At 39.5% G+C, this 14,657-nt stretch overlaps 1 protein-coding gene across 1 annotated transcript in view; it reads left to right on the top strand.

The window, feature by feature from the left end:
• The window catches only part of raver2 (ribonucleoprotein, PTB-binding 2), an 89,218-nt gene extending 74,561 nt beyond the window's left edge, over window positions 1–14,657 (top strand). The window contains exons 10-15 of the mRNA XM_051111562.1: window positions 285–396; window positions 667–815; window positions 7,856–7,957; window positions 8,300–8,422; window positions 10,863–11,060; window positions 13,599–14,657. Of these exons, the coding sequence (XP_050967519.1) occupies window positions 285–396; window positions 667–815; window positions 7,856–7,957; window positions 8,300–8,422; window positions 10,863–11,060; window positions 13,599–13,736 (822 nt within the window). The 3' untranslated portion in view covers window positions 13,737–14,657. The remainder of the gene's footprint in view (window positions 1–284; window positions 397–666; window positions 816–7,855; window positions 7,958–8,299; window positions 8,423–10,862; window positions 11,061–13,598) is intronic.

Genomic DNA, 14,657 nt, shown 5'->3' with positions numbered 1-14,657 from the left:
TTGGAATGAAGCCCATGAGTTTTGACTTTTATAATGTATATGGATTAGAAACAATATGAATGGTCAGTTTCACCAAAAATGCATTACAATGCACAAGTTAAATATATTGCAAAAATGTTTCATGTTATCTTCATAGCTCAAGTTTGTAGAAGTAGGGGAGATTTTAGTCGTACGCTGTGGTTTGTATGTGAGTAACCCTGTGATGTACCAGATTAGCAGAGGAACTGCTGTCATATATTTTGTTCTCACCCTCTTTCTCACACTTACTTTATCTCCATCTACAGAGTCAGTCCAGTTGTCAGACGTCTCTGTTGGGAGACCCCCCTAAAGAAGTGAAGTTGCCTTCCAACCCATATCTAAACCTGGCTAGTGTGCTTCCTGGAGTGGTACTACAAGGTACGTGCACGATCAGAACGTCACATACCGAAGATGACTCGCTTCTGCCAGACCTTGGAATGTATCTCTTCTCTGTCAGCTCTCTGTTTTCAACGATAATGTTTACAGTGTGCGACTGTCTTGTCTCTCCCTGCTCAAGGCCACAGCCAGACTGGCTACAGCCCACACCAGCGGAGAAGATAAAGAGTGTGTGTGTGTATGAGAGATGTTCTAAATGGGTGTCCCTGAGCAGGCCCTGATTTACATCTTGAATGTGTGTTTCTCCCGCAGCACCCTGCAACAGTAAACCTCAGACTGTGCAAGCGCACACTGGGACGTACAGCGCAGTCCTGCCGCCTGCCACCCACCCACCCAGTCAATACAGCGCTGAGACCACTCCTGCAGAATATAGTCACCAATACAGTCAGCAATACTCACAGGTAACTACAATACGTGGGGGAAAAAAAAAACATTAGCCATTACTCCAGTCTTTATCACTTTTGATTTTTCTTTTAAATTTACTGACCCCAAACTTTAAACAGTAGTGTATATTGTTACAAAAGATTTCTGTTTAAAATAAATTAACTGTTTTCTACTTGAATATATTATAAAATGTTAATTTATTTCTGTGATGCACAGCTGATTTTTTTTGCAGTCATTACATAATTCTAAGATTTTGTTTTATTATTATCAGTGTTGAAAACATCTACCTAATATATTTGTCAGTTTAATGTAAGAAAAAATAATACTTTCATTAAGCAACTATGCATTAAATTGATCAAAAGTGACAGTAAAGTTACATTTATAATGATACAAAAGATTTTTTATTTAAAAATGCTTTATTTTTTAACTTTCTGTTCATTAAAACAAAAATTAATCCTGGTTTCCACAAAAATATGAAGCAGTTTTTAACAGCTGAACTGGATATTTCACCTGTTTTCAGATAAATAGATAGATAGGTAGGTAGATAGATAGATAGATAGATAGATAGATAGATAGATAGATAGATAGGACACTAGTGTTTGAACTGTGGTCTTGGGATCTTGTATCAGGGTTGCCAGGTTTTGACAACAAAACTACTCAAAACTAGTGTTTTGAAGAGGGTCCCCCATTAAAAACTGCATTATGGGGGAATAAAATACACATTTTTTGTCAGGGTTCCCCTGGTAAATTTGTATTTCAGGAGCTAAATATGATGTTACTGGGGTCGCCTCAACTTGCAGACAACAGTGTTAAAGTAGCCCAAGTTCCGCGGCCAATCTGCCGACTTGGCGACACTGCCTTGTATAACAGATGAATTCAGATGAAAGTACTTGACGGTTGTGGAATACAGACACTGACAGTCGGAGACACATAACAAAATCCCAGCGTTCACTGCAGCGATCAATCAGTCTTGCGCTTAGCCCACTCTCTCAAGTCTTTTCTCCCCCTATTATATTCCCCACAATTCCTCTTTCTAACACAAGCTTCCACTGAGCCCAAGACTTGACAGCGAAAGCCAGAGAGAGCAAGAGGCACGAGAAAGAAAACAATTCTGCCATATGCTCAGCTGCACAATAGAGATAGATGGGTCTATACGGAATAAAGAAAATGAATGTTCAAAACAGACAAAAAGAATTCCATCAGAATGGAGCTGTAGTGCACCACCGTGTCTTTACCAGAGTCGGCAAATGATAAAAGTTACTTTTTCCATTTAAATCAGATTTTTTTTTTGTCCCAAATGAGTTTATATTTCTGATTTCTGCTCTGTTATGTTTTGTAACCCTCACAGTAAAATCACATGGGACCAAAGTCCCACTTCACGTTAAGCTTCAAATATCTTCTAATGTCTTTGATTGGATAGACAGATCGCTCCTCGTTCAACTTGTCACATCATACCTAGTTTGGACCATGGAGGTCTGTTGTAAACTGTCAGCAACTGTCTCAATAGTCCCTTTCACACAGTATTCCCAGTAAATTACCATAAAACTACCAGAATTTTCCGGTAAATACACAAATGTGCCGTTCACACAAGCAACGGTAAGATACCATTCACACGTCGGTACTAAAATAAACTCTAATGTCAATCATTGGAAATGAATTTTAAAAACTGTGCTGTCTAATTCATCCCTCTGGATTAGGTGATGCACTTCATTTCCTGTCAATCTGACAGCATGTTTTACACAGAATGTGTTTTTGCACAGGAGACACATAATAGATACTAATAGTACTACAGTTCTATAATAGGCAATATTAACTTTAGAGGTGCGACGCTGATGAATGAAAAAGAAGGCAGGTCTTGAGTGCGAGATGGCTGGATGTTCGTCTAGCACATCTTTCTACTTTTTTTGCATAAAAAACAATTAAAAGCATTGCCGCTTACTGTAAACAGCTCTGACAAAGCTATATGACTGGGCCAAAGCAGAACTGATTTACTGGTATTTTTGAAAAGGTCCTCTTCACACATGATCTCTTATGTACCGGTAATTTACCAGTAAAGACTGTATAGGGACTTTCGCACTAGAGGAACCTTTTTATAGTTCCTAGAACTATTGGTGGAAGTACTCGCTTTTTGGTGCATTCGCACTGCATGAACTAGGAAAGTATTTAGTTCTAGAATCTAAATAAGCTCAGAGTAGGCTCTAAAACAGTTCTACAGGAACAGTGCTCTATGCTTACTTTTCCTTTTAAGGAGCACTTGTGCTTCTAACTTTAAAAAAAAAATTAGTAGCACAGTCAAAATTTTAGGAGCACCTTCTAATCAAAAATCCGAAAATCCCATTAGCCTTCCCATTACGAGGTGATATTTGACTCCTTAAAATGATTTACAGGGGAATTTTGTTTTTATCTTTGTAATGGCATTTTTCTAACTTTATTAAAAGTATGCCATCTTTTATGTCTTTTTTTTTAAATTATATATATTTTTAAGTTGTTTTTTTTTATTTCTAATTAAAACAACAGTATAAGGACAAGTAGAATAAGAATAAGTTACCAATCAAATGAAATCAGTATTGACAAAATTAATTTGTACTACTGAGGTGGCACAGAAGAACACAAAAGTGTTCTTGTAGGTGTATTTTCATATGTTTAATGAGGCTCAGAGGTGGCATGTGTGCAGTCAAATTAATGTTGAGATTAATGTTTTAAACATACATTTTTGAATACAGAAATATTAAATGATTTAAATAACTGAAAAGATACTTTAAAAAACTAAATCTGCCAATAGGTGGCGGCAAGTCACTGATTTAATTACTGAATCATATCATTCATTTTAATCCATTCGAACAGCTGATTCATTCAGGAATAAAGCAAGTGAATGTCTTTATGAATGGGAAATTGAATCATTGACTAGATTATTTAAAAACACATGTTCATTCATAAAAGAAACACCACTGTGTTTGAATGGAGATCTCAACTGCGGCTCAGTTGTGACTCGTTTCAGACTATTTTTGATGACGAAATAGAGCAAAATCATTGAAATAACTTTTTGCCACACCTGCCAATAGCCAGTGATGTGACAAAATTTTCCAGCCAAAAAATATTTTTACCAGCCATTTTTGCAAAAACAGGCATTTACTTTAATTATATGCATTTATGATGTAATTACTACATTTTCGTGTTAATCCATGTTCATATTTAGCGCAAACAATGAGCTGTCACTTAATTCAGGGCGTCCAGCACAGCAAAAATAGACTCGGTCAACAACTGATGAATGGACGATGTCGTGATTGGATTTGTTTTTGTTGTGTGTTGTGAGTTTGGCGATAATGGAGATGGAATGTAAACGCACAATTGACACGACTGAAACACAAAAAAGTTGAGAAAAAGGGTTGAGAAAACCCAACACTGCAGAAATCAGGTTGCCATTATCACTGTTTTCCATGTTCGTGGAGTAAATATTTTACATGGATTTTTAAAAATGCCGGGTAGCCGGTGTTTGCGTTTGGCCAATCAGTGTACACTTACATCAATGTAAGCTCCTATAGAACTGTTTTAGTGCCTACTCTGAAGAGCTAATTTAGTTCCCCCAAATGGAGTTCCTACAACTAAATACACTTTCGTGCGAAAACAACAGTAGCAGCATTTAGCTACCTGTTCTCTGCAGCGTTGTGTTCTTTTCTCAGCCTTGATGATATGTAACACTGTAAGTTGTCATAAATTTAGTCTTTCAATTGCATAAATTGTGCGTTTACATTCCATCCCCGTTACCATGAAACCCACGACAAACAACAGAAACAGCTCCGATCACGTTGTTCTCCATTCATCGGTTTCATCGGTTTATTTGTAAATGCCGCAAATAGACAAAGCTGTCGGCCACTTCAAAGTTCCTGCTGCCCGGTGCGAATGCCACAAGAAAAGCGACCCGAGGGGGGAAGTGGTTCTCTAGGAACTACCATGCTGGCTAGTTCCTAGAGAAACAATTCCCCCCTCGGGTCGTTTCAATTGCGGAAAACTGGTTTCTTAGAACTACGCGGTGAAAGGTGCTAATGACAGTCACACAGCCGGCCTAAAACCCCCTGAAGTATGATTTAAATGCTGTCTGGGCATAGAAGTTTTAAGCCAATCATCCGAGCCATTAATACCTTGTGACTAATTACTCAGGAAGATGACATCATGTTAAAGCTGATTAGCTGATAACGCCACATGACACACAGTCACAAGTCCTTAACTAGCGACTGTCCTGAACTGTGAAAGGCAGAAAATAGGTGCCCGAAAAAAGCCCTACCCAAGCCTCTACACAATAATATCCTGCCACTCTGTACTATGCTGTCAAAAAAATGTCAAATGGAATAGAAATCGGAATAGAAAGATTTCAGCAGACGCAGAGGAGAGGAAAATGTGCTCCAGGAGAGGATGAGAGGGAAGGAGAAGGAGTTGCAGTCCACCCACGGTCTCTCAGATTCCTGCCAGTGTCTTCAGGGTGATCCCCTACTCCTTCCCTGGCAGAGAGTTTGTAGGGGAAGGAAATTTAGCAGGATTAAATGGCTTAAATGTGGGTCTCCCTCTCATTACTGCCGGCGTTCCTATGACAATACGAGAAGGAGTGGGTGAGAGAAGGGGGAGCGAGAGATGCAGAGGGGGAAGACAGGAGGGAAGAGGAAGATTGGCTGCGAGTTGTCTGTCCCATCTGGTCGCACACTCCCACACACTCCACCAGCTTTAGTGAAATGAGACAGTGAGCTTTCACGCTGTAGGCGTCCAGAGAGAAAGAAAGAGAGCAGGGAATGGTGAAAGGACTGATGGGAAGGAGATGAGAAGGAAAACATGTATTAAAGAAATAGTAGAAGAGAAAGCTAGTGAAATGGATTAGGCCACAAGGTTAGACAGATAGAGAAAAAAAAAAGGAGAACAAAAAGAGAAAACAGCTGGAGATCTAGCCTTGCAGGCACCTGGGTGCAAAGAGTTACAATGTAGTCACTGTAGAGTCACAGAAGACATTTGACTATTGCCGTTAAGACCAGTCCAAGGTCTGGACAAGTTGTTTTATCAACATGTAAAGCAGGGGTAATTGACCTTGCTCTTGGAAGGCTACGTTCCTGCAGACTTTGGTTACAACCCTGCTCCCACACACCTCTCTGATATTATAAGTAGTCCTCAACAACTTGAGTAGCTGGTTTAGGTGTTGGATTAGGGTTGGAGCTAAACTTTGCAGGATGGTAGCCCTCTTGAAGCAAGTTTGCCTACCCCTGATACAAGCTACCTTATCTCATGACAAAAACAGACCTGTGGGAACTTTTTCACAAGATGCGAAATACGTACCAATAAGTACATATGCATTTTCCAACAGACATGAACACTAGAGACGGTAAAACAGCAAGCACTTATAATCGTTTTTGTACACAGGTATGATTACAGCTCCATGTTTCATTTTCCGAATGTAACAAGCTTGCTCTGTATCTCAGTCAGCACGGAATTGGACATGGGGTGCGGAATCCTTGGGTACGAATCCTGTGAAAAACCTGACTCACATTGAAAGAGCTGTTCATACTATCGGGTAGGTTTAGGTGTAGTGCAGATGGTATGTTATTTTAAAATGTCACAGAGCATTAGAGTTACAGCGCCACTCAACGGACACTTCAAGTCAGAATTTTGGTGTCACGTACAAAACCAACGTGACAAAACGTATCATATGTACGTTCAACTATTTACTATGAGCGCCACTCAGTGGACATTTCACATTGAATATGTCACGAAACGTACATGGCAGTATGTATTTCGTGTCTTCCCACAGGTACGTTTTCGTTGTTAAATCAGGTTGTATATAAGGGAGCTACAGGAGCCATGTGTCATTCTAAAATCAGATACAACCCTGTTATTACTGCTCAAGAAATGTAGTTGCGTTTTTAGTTTCTCCAACAAAATTCTGAATGTTTGTTGCAATATGTAATGCCATGAACCATGAATCACCCAATCTTCATGCTCGGAACCACTCCCTTTTGCACTTAAATGGTGCTGGTGCTTGTGCTGAAGCTGGTCTGTCAAAAACAGGCTTTGATGTTAGTGATTCCTGGTTCAGGACCAGCTTGATTTTATTGGTAGAAGGAAAAGAACTGTCTTTTTAATGGTGGAAATGTGCAGAATGGTTCCGGATTGGGCATAATTTGAGCCACCTGGTACCATGTACAGATTTTTTGCCTGGTGTAAATGTGCATTCCCTGACCTCTGAAAAATCCAATAAATTCAGAAAGCTGTTGCCACTTTGTGTACAATATGCAGTAAATTGTCAGTGAATAGACTGGGTTTGCCATCTGAGGCTGGGACTAGAGTCAGTGAAGTCAGTAAAGGGCCAGACACACCAAACCAACATCAAAGAACTAGCTGCAACAAAAGCCGATTGTGCTGTCGCACCTGTGCCTGGGCCAAAAAGTTGCGCTTGAGCACACAGCAAAGACTCCAGCCAACAGCCAACTAGCATGTAGACTCTGTGCCTGTGTGAGACGAAATAACTCTCCATACCAGCCATAGCAGTAGCTGTATTTGTTATTCAAAAAGGGAAAGCAGAAGAAATAGGACTGTGGATGTACAATGAGAAGAGCCCAAATATGTGCCCTCTTGGCTTGCTTTCATCACTTGCGTTTTTCTTCTTGTGCACTGGTTCGCTCACTGATGTGCTCCTCAGTAGATTCAACGAGCTCCCAAAAAGCTTCAGATGGTACCAACGGTACGTCTACGGTAGTTCCAATGCAAAAACCAGTCCAACAGATGCTCAACAACGGCCCGACAATGGCCAACAGTCAACTGGGTGTGTCATAACCTGCTGTTAAGTCAGAAAAAAAGACTTGCAAGGAGAAGTCCACTTCCAAAACAAAAATTTACAGATAATGTACTCACCCCCTTATCATCCAAGATGTTCATGTCTTTCTTCAGTCGTAAAGAAGTTATGTTTTTGAGGAAAACATTTCAGGATTTTTCTCCATATAATGGACTGCTATGTGTTACACTGTGCCTGACTGTATTTTATTCTGTTTCATTGGTTTTGTTCTGTGACTCTGTGTGACAGGAGGCCATGCAGCAGTGGTACCAACACTACCAAGCACAGACCTACGGCAACACTAGCCAAGACACGGCTGCAGTTACTGAATGCACAAAAGAGCAACCTCAGGTAAGTACACACATACACAGACATGATACTACGGTAATGTGTCTAGTGCACATTGTATCCCACAAAAAATGAAATTGTCTCTGTAGAAAAAAAAAAAGATGTAATAAACATACTAAATAATGTCTCAGTGAAAATTGTGAAAAGATTAAGGCAGGGAAGCCTGACCCAAAAAGTATTAACATTTTAGGTGCAAATAGAAAAAATATTTTTTGACTTTAATCACTTTTTAAGATGAAATGTTTTGTTTACCTGCATGTAATGTGACTACTGGAAATAGAAGTCTTAATAGAAGTCTGTGGAAAGTCCCTACCATGATAACAGATGTGTTTGTGTTTGTCACAGGTGGTGGTCACCTCCTCATACGGAGACTACAGTTCCTACATGCATGCTGTCAGTCAGTACTATTCTCAGACGCAGATGAGCCAGACAGCTGCTCAAGTCTACCAGCACCGAGATGTCAGCAAGGTACTGTACACACACACACACTCAAACACATCATGCTTAATCATGCTCACTTTACAGAGTACATTAACCATCTCTGTCCATTTCTAGACTCTAAAAAGGGGACTATGCTCTGCAGGAATACACATATATTCACTGCAGCAGAAATGCTAAACAGTTAACATACTGCCCAAACATCACACTGCACTCTCTAGAGGTAGAAATCCTCCAGCCGTCATACTTGTGACAGATGTCAGAAAAGTCAAATGCCCGGACTTCCACTGTGTCTAAGCGTCTCGTGGCTGATACGGCATGTCTCTATGACGGATCACTCTGACTTACTGCCGATCTTTCATACTGTCACAGACCAAAATAGATCAGAAATTAGACTTTCATTTCTCTGTAGGCATATAGAGTATGCAAACTGTATTTGACAAAAATCTATATTACAGCATGCATATTAAACCAAAATATGTTTAGAATAAAATTCAAACATATTAAAGGGGACATTAGGATGCAAAATTCACTTTTACATGGTGTTTGCATATAAATGTGTCTTAGCAGTGTGTGGACATAAGCAACCTACAATGATAAAAAGTCATTCGCTCCTTTTTTTAATCCCCAAAAACCTAAACATTCTCAATTATCAAGCCGTTTTGATTTTCTGAGCAGTATGATGTCATATTACTTAAAGGAGAAGTCCACTTCCAGAACAACAATTCACAAATAATTTACTTACCTCCTTGTCATCCAAGATGTTTATGTCTTTCTGTCTTCAGTCGTAAAGAAATTATGGTTTTTGAGGAAAGCATTGCAGGATTTTTCTTCATATAATAGACTTCATTGGTGCCCCGATTTTGAACTTCCAAAATGTAGTTTAAATGCAGCTTCAAAGGGCTCTAAAGGATCCCAGCCGACGAAGAAGGGTCTTATCTAGCGAAAGTGTCTTTTTTTTTCAGAAAATAAAAATTTGTATACTTTTTAAGCACAAAAGCTTGTGTAGCACAGGCTGTGGGATGTGTGTTCATGACGCTACATACTACTGAATCATGCCGAAAGGTCATGCGGAATGTAGGCAGAACTTCAGACCCAGTGTTTATAAAGTGAATGCGCAAAGACTATGAAAGTGCAAGTAAGTCAAACGCTGTTTACAAACAAAAAGGTACAATGATGTCAGACGATTCTGAAGTTGTAGGAGAAAATAAGATGGAGTTTTTCCACTATTCTCTACCTTTTTGAACCGGAGTACACAGACGATGAACTTAGACGCGATTCGTAGTAGTGATGGGAAGTTCGGATCATTTTACCGACTCTGACCTGACCTGGTGAACTGTACAGAACCTAATAGGATGTTGCGCGTGCGCGACTGAAAGAAACGCTCCCCAAGACGACTTGTTCTTCCTGAGTCACATTAAAGATTCGTTCAAAATGAAAGAATTGTTCAAGAACGACCCATCACTAATTCGTAGCATCGTGGACGTGCATCCCAGAGCCTGTGCTACACAAGCTTTTGTGATTAAAAAGTATACAAATTTTATTTAAAAAAAAAAAATCACAGATTGTTTCGCTAAATAAGACCCTTCTTCCTCGGCTGGGATCGTTTAGAGCCCTTTGAAGCTGCATTTAAACTACATTTTGGAAGTTCAAAATCAGGGCACCAATGAAGTCCATTATATGGAGAAAAATCCTGAAATGCTTTCCTTAAAAATCATAATTTCTTTACGACTGAAGACAGAAAGACATGAACATCTTGGATGACAAGGGGGTGAGTAAATTATTTGTAAATTGTTGTTCTGAAAGTGGACTTCTCCTTTAAGCCCCACCCACAGCTGCTGACAGACTGTCCCGTATTAGCATATTTCAACCCTCAGCCAGTTGTACAGACGCAGTGAATTCATTTTGTTTTTGATGGTAACGCGCATTAAAAAACACATGATGGTAACACATGACAAAATGGGAGAGGGGCGGAGTGAGCAATAGCTCATCATTTAAAGAGACATGCACTGAACCAGGCCACTGTGAACAGAGCTGTTTTTTTAAAAAGGTAAAAAGGTGTTGTTTTACACGACCATTCAGGAATTATAACTAAACTATTTAGCATTTCATGAAGACCCTAAAGAATCATATCAACTTGTGGACAACGGGCATTTGATCTCCCCTTTAAAGAGTGCAAGCTGATTTATTGTGATAGAAGTTAGCTCATGTTTGTGTTGGTGGTATTTGTGTGGTGTGTATGAGCTTATGTAAATGTGGTAGCAGGTGGTGTTACAGGTCAGACACACATTCTTCACTAAGTCTCATGATACTCTTAGGACATGAGATCCTGCTGAAAACACTTCATCACTCCTCAGCATAGCAGCTGTGTGTGTGAGAGAGAACGATTTGTAATCTGAATAGTGTGTGTTGCATATGGAGAGATACTGTATAAGTCTATGTATAAATGTTTGATGGTGTTTCTCTGTAGGAGGTGGAGGTGGTGAAGACCCCCTTGAGTGGGCCTCTGCACACCCCTCTGAACGGCACTGCTCAGACCCTGCTGCCCACCTACAGTGCCCTACCCATCATGCCTGGCTTCATCACACCGACACACACGCATGCGCCCAGCCCTGCCGCGCACACACCCGCCGCACCCACGGCCACCGACTGGAACAACTACTATTATGTGAGTGTGTTGCTTTCTATATAAAGTGTGTGCATAATTATGCGTGAGAGAAGGAGAAGTGAAACAAACCACGTAGCATGTGAGATACAGTATAAGGACTACAGCAGACATCTGAAACATGACGTGTTTAAATACCACGTGTCATTTCAGCTGAAAAGAGTAAGGGATGATTACATTAGCGAAATTTTGTAGGCTAAGAAATTCCACGGCTTACTGAGAGGTCACTTTCAAACTAAGCAGCTTATGATTGGTAAATGCGGCAAATAAGTGTGTTCAAAGTTTAACTGGAATCCAGTGCGAAGTCCACATGAGGAATGGGAATTTTGCCATAAAGTACCCAGGCTGTAAATGCTATGAACTGTGGGCTCTGCCATAGGGGTCCCTCAAGCTGTGGTCAATTTTAAAGAATTTTAAAAATGAGTAATTAAATACGGTTGAAGTCAAAAGTTTACATACACCTTGAGGAATCTGCAAAATGTTTTTTTACCAAAATAAAGGGATCATGCAAAATGCATGTTATTTTTTTCAGTACTGACCTGAATTTTTAAAAGATATTTCACATAAAAAATACATATAGTCCACAAGAGAAAATAATAGTTAAATTTATAAAAATGTTCAAAAGTATACATACACTTGATTCTTAATACGGTGTTGTTACCTGAATGATCCACAGCTGTTGTTGGTTTTTTTTTGTTTTTTTGTTTAGTGATAGTGGTTCATGAGTCCCTTGTTTGTCCTGAACAGTTAAACTGCCTGCTGTTCATCAGAAAATTCCTTCAAGTCCCACAAATTAATTGGTTTGTCAGCATTTTTGTGTATTTGGACCCCAACAATGACTGTATAATTTTGAGATGCATCTTTTCACACTGAGAACAATTGAGGGACACTCATGCAACTATTACAGAAGGTTCAAATGCTCACTGAAGCTCAAAAACGATGCATTAAGAGCTGGGGGTGTAAACTTTTGAACAGAATCAAGATGTGTACATTTTTCTTTGCCTAAATATCATATTTTTTTTCATTTAGTACTGCCCTTCATAAGCTACAGAAGATGCTTACATGTTTACCAGAAGACAAAATAAGTTAAATAAACCCTGATCTTTAAATTTAAAAAAATGTCACCCCCTTGCTCTTAATGCATTGTTTTTCTTTTTGCAGCATCAGTGAGCATTTGAACCTTCTGTAATAGTTGCATATGAGTCCCTCAGTTTTCCTCAGTGTGAAAAGATGGATCTCAAAATCATACAGTCATTGTTGGAAAGGGTTCAAATACACAAAAATGCTAAAAAAACAGAATTTGTGGGACCTAAAGGATTTTTCTGCAGAACAGCAGGCAGTTTAACTGTTCAGTACAAACAAGGGACTCATGAACAACTATCACTAAACAAAAAAACACAGCTGTGGATCATTCAGGTAACAACACGGTATTAAGAATCAAGTGTATGTAAACTTTTGAACAGGGTCATTTTTATAAATTCAACTATTATTTTCTCTTGTGGACTACATGTAAACATCTTTTATGTAAAATATTCTATTCAGGTCAGCATATAAAAAATAACCCTGCGTAGCCAGCAACACAACTACCACATTGAAGGCCCAGAAAGGTAGTAAGGACATCATTAAAATAGTCCATGTGAAACAGAAAAGACAAGATTGTTGAATTCATTATTTTGGTTTTCACTGCACACAAAAAGTATTGTCATAGCTTCATAATATCACGGTTGAACCACTGATGTCACATGGACTATTTTAACAATGTCCTTACTACCTTTCCAGGCCTTAAACGTGTCAGTTGCGTTGCTGTCTATGAAGGCTCTCGGATTTTATCAAAAATATCTTAATTTGTGTTTTGGTGAACAAAAGGTCTTACAGGTTTGGAATGACATGAGGATGAATAATTAAATGACAGAATTTTCATTTTTGGGTGAACTATCCCATTAAATATTAAATACCATTGCAACACCAGCGTTTATTAGTTTGCATTGTTGTGCTTTGTGCCAAGAACAATTTTGACAATGCAATACGAAGCACCATTTCAGTAAAAAACAGTACTATTATAAATATATTAGACAAATAGAATAATATATGGAGTGATATACAGAATGGTAGATGGATAGATAGGTCAACTGAATACATATGGTGTGTGTGTGCGTTTCTGCTCTGCTCGATGGTGAAGAAACCAGTAGGAATCTGGCAGTAACTTTATTCTTCAGTTGGAAGTGGAAGACTGACACATTGAGAGATAAACACCTCTAACAGCGCTTCACTGATTCAACAATAGGCGCTTTATCGTAGTGCAAGAGTCAGAGAAAATTCCTCAGACGCGTGTGTGGGCTGAGGGAGACGGCGTCAGTCATTTACTGTATGGAACACAAAAAAACCATCACTCATTTACTGTATGTCACTCAGACTCCAGCATACAGTGAACAATGAGTCACGTACATCACCATCATCACAAAACAGGTGAAATCATTCTAATCACTGTAATCGCGCCTGTTATAATCAACCTCTTTCTTTCTTTCTCTCTCTCTCTCCTAGAGTCAGGCTAGAGGACAGAAGCGAGAATACCCCACACTGCCTACACAGGAAGTGACATCAGAGGGGCCGTATGTAGGCCAGCACTCGCAGGGTCTTGGGGGCCAGTACGCCGACTACTTCAAGAAGAAGAGGATCTAACTCGCACTCGCTCTCAGTACTCGCTGTATGTTGCTGTTGTCATGTCCAAGCCTTAACTTTTAGTCTATAACCAATATTTATGAAAAGATTGTACATTTTATTGTGCGTAAGGAGGTCTATGCCTCTTCTTGAACCGTACGTGGATGTGGGTACTGTTGTTATTTCTGTCCGACGCCAGGCAGGACTTCTTAAAATTGCTCTCTGTCCCAAATGATGCGTTAAGATAATTGATATTTCTCTTTTTCTGTTCTGCCTTTGTACCTCTCTCCCAGGCGGGACGTACCATTCCACTCTAGAGGGGTTTTCCGTGTCCGTGTTTTACTGTACAAATGGTTAAGGGCTGATAAAGATTGAGCTACACTCAGAGAATAACAACTTTCAAAGATTTTTTGTTTTCTTGACAGGGTAGGGCATAGCCAATGTATATTGTATATTCTGCGAAACGAGTGTATTTTTTACCGTGTACAGACATTGAGAATATTATTAATATTAACGTCTTGCTTAATGTGTCACTGTTTATCTTGACTATCGATTCGCTTTTCCGAAGTACACGGGAAACGCGTTCATTAATCTTTAACGTGTGTCTCTGTACATACTGCTGTATCTGTAGGAACGATCAGCCATTCTGAATACTGCAGGAGCCTTAAAACACGGCGCTCAGAGAAGACATGGCTAAGGCAATAACCTCTACCTTCTCTGGAGAAACTACCACCGCGTACGTCAAGGTGACTTTTTTCCCCCAGGTGTCGGTTGGGTGACCTCCACACAACTTTCAGCTACGATGCTGCCAGTGGTTGCTTTTTAATAACAGTATGAGTAATAATATATTAGTGTAGAAGTAGTAATAATCTGCTGGAAAGATGTCAAGGGTTGGAGTGGTTGTGTGTAGGATAAAACTGATGCCCTGATGCAAACACCCAC

The sequence above is a fragment of the Labeo rohita genome, chromosome 6 (genome assembly GCF_022985175.1).
Source record: "Labeo rohita strain BAU-BD-2019 chromosome 6, IGBB_LRoh.1.0, whole genome shotgun sequence".
Classification (NCBI taxonomy): Eukaryota; Metazoa; Chordata; class Actinopteri; order Cypriniformes; family Cyprinidae; genus Labeo; species Labeo rohita.
The sequence above is the reverse complement of the archived record's forward strand: the minus strand, read 5'-3'. Positions and strand labels throughout refer to the sequence as shown.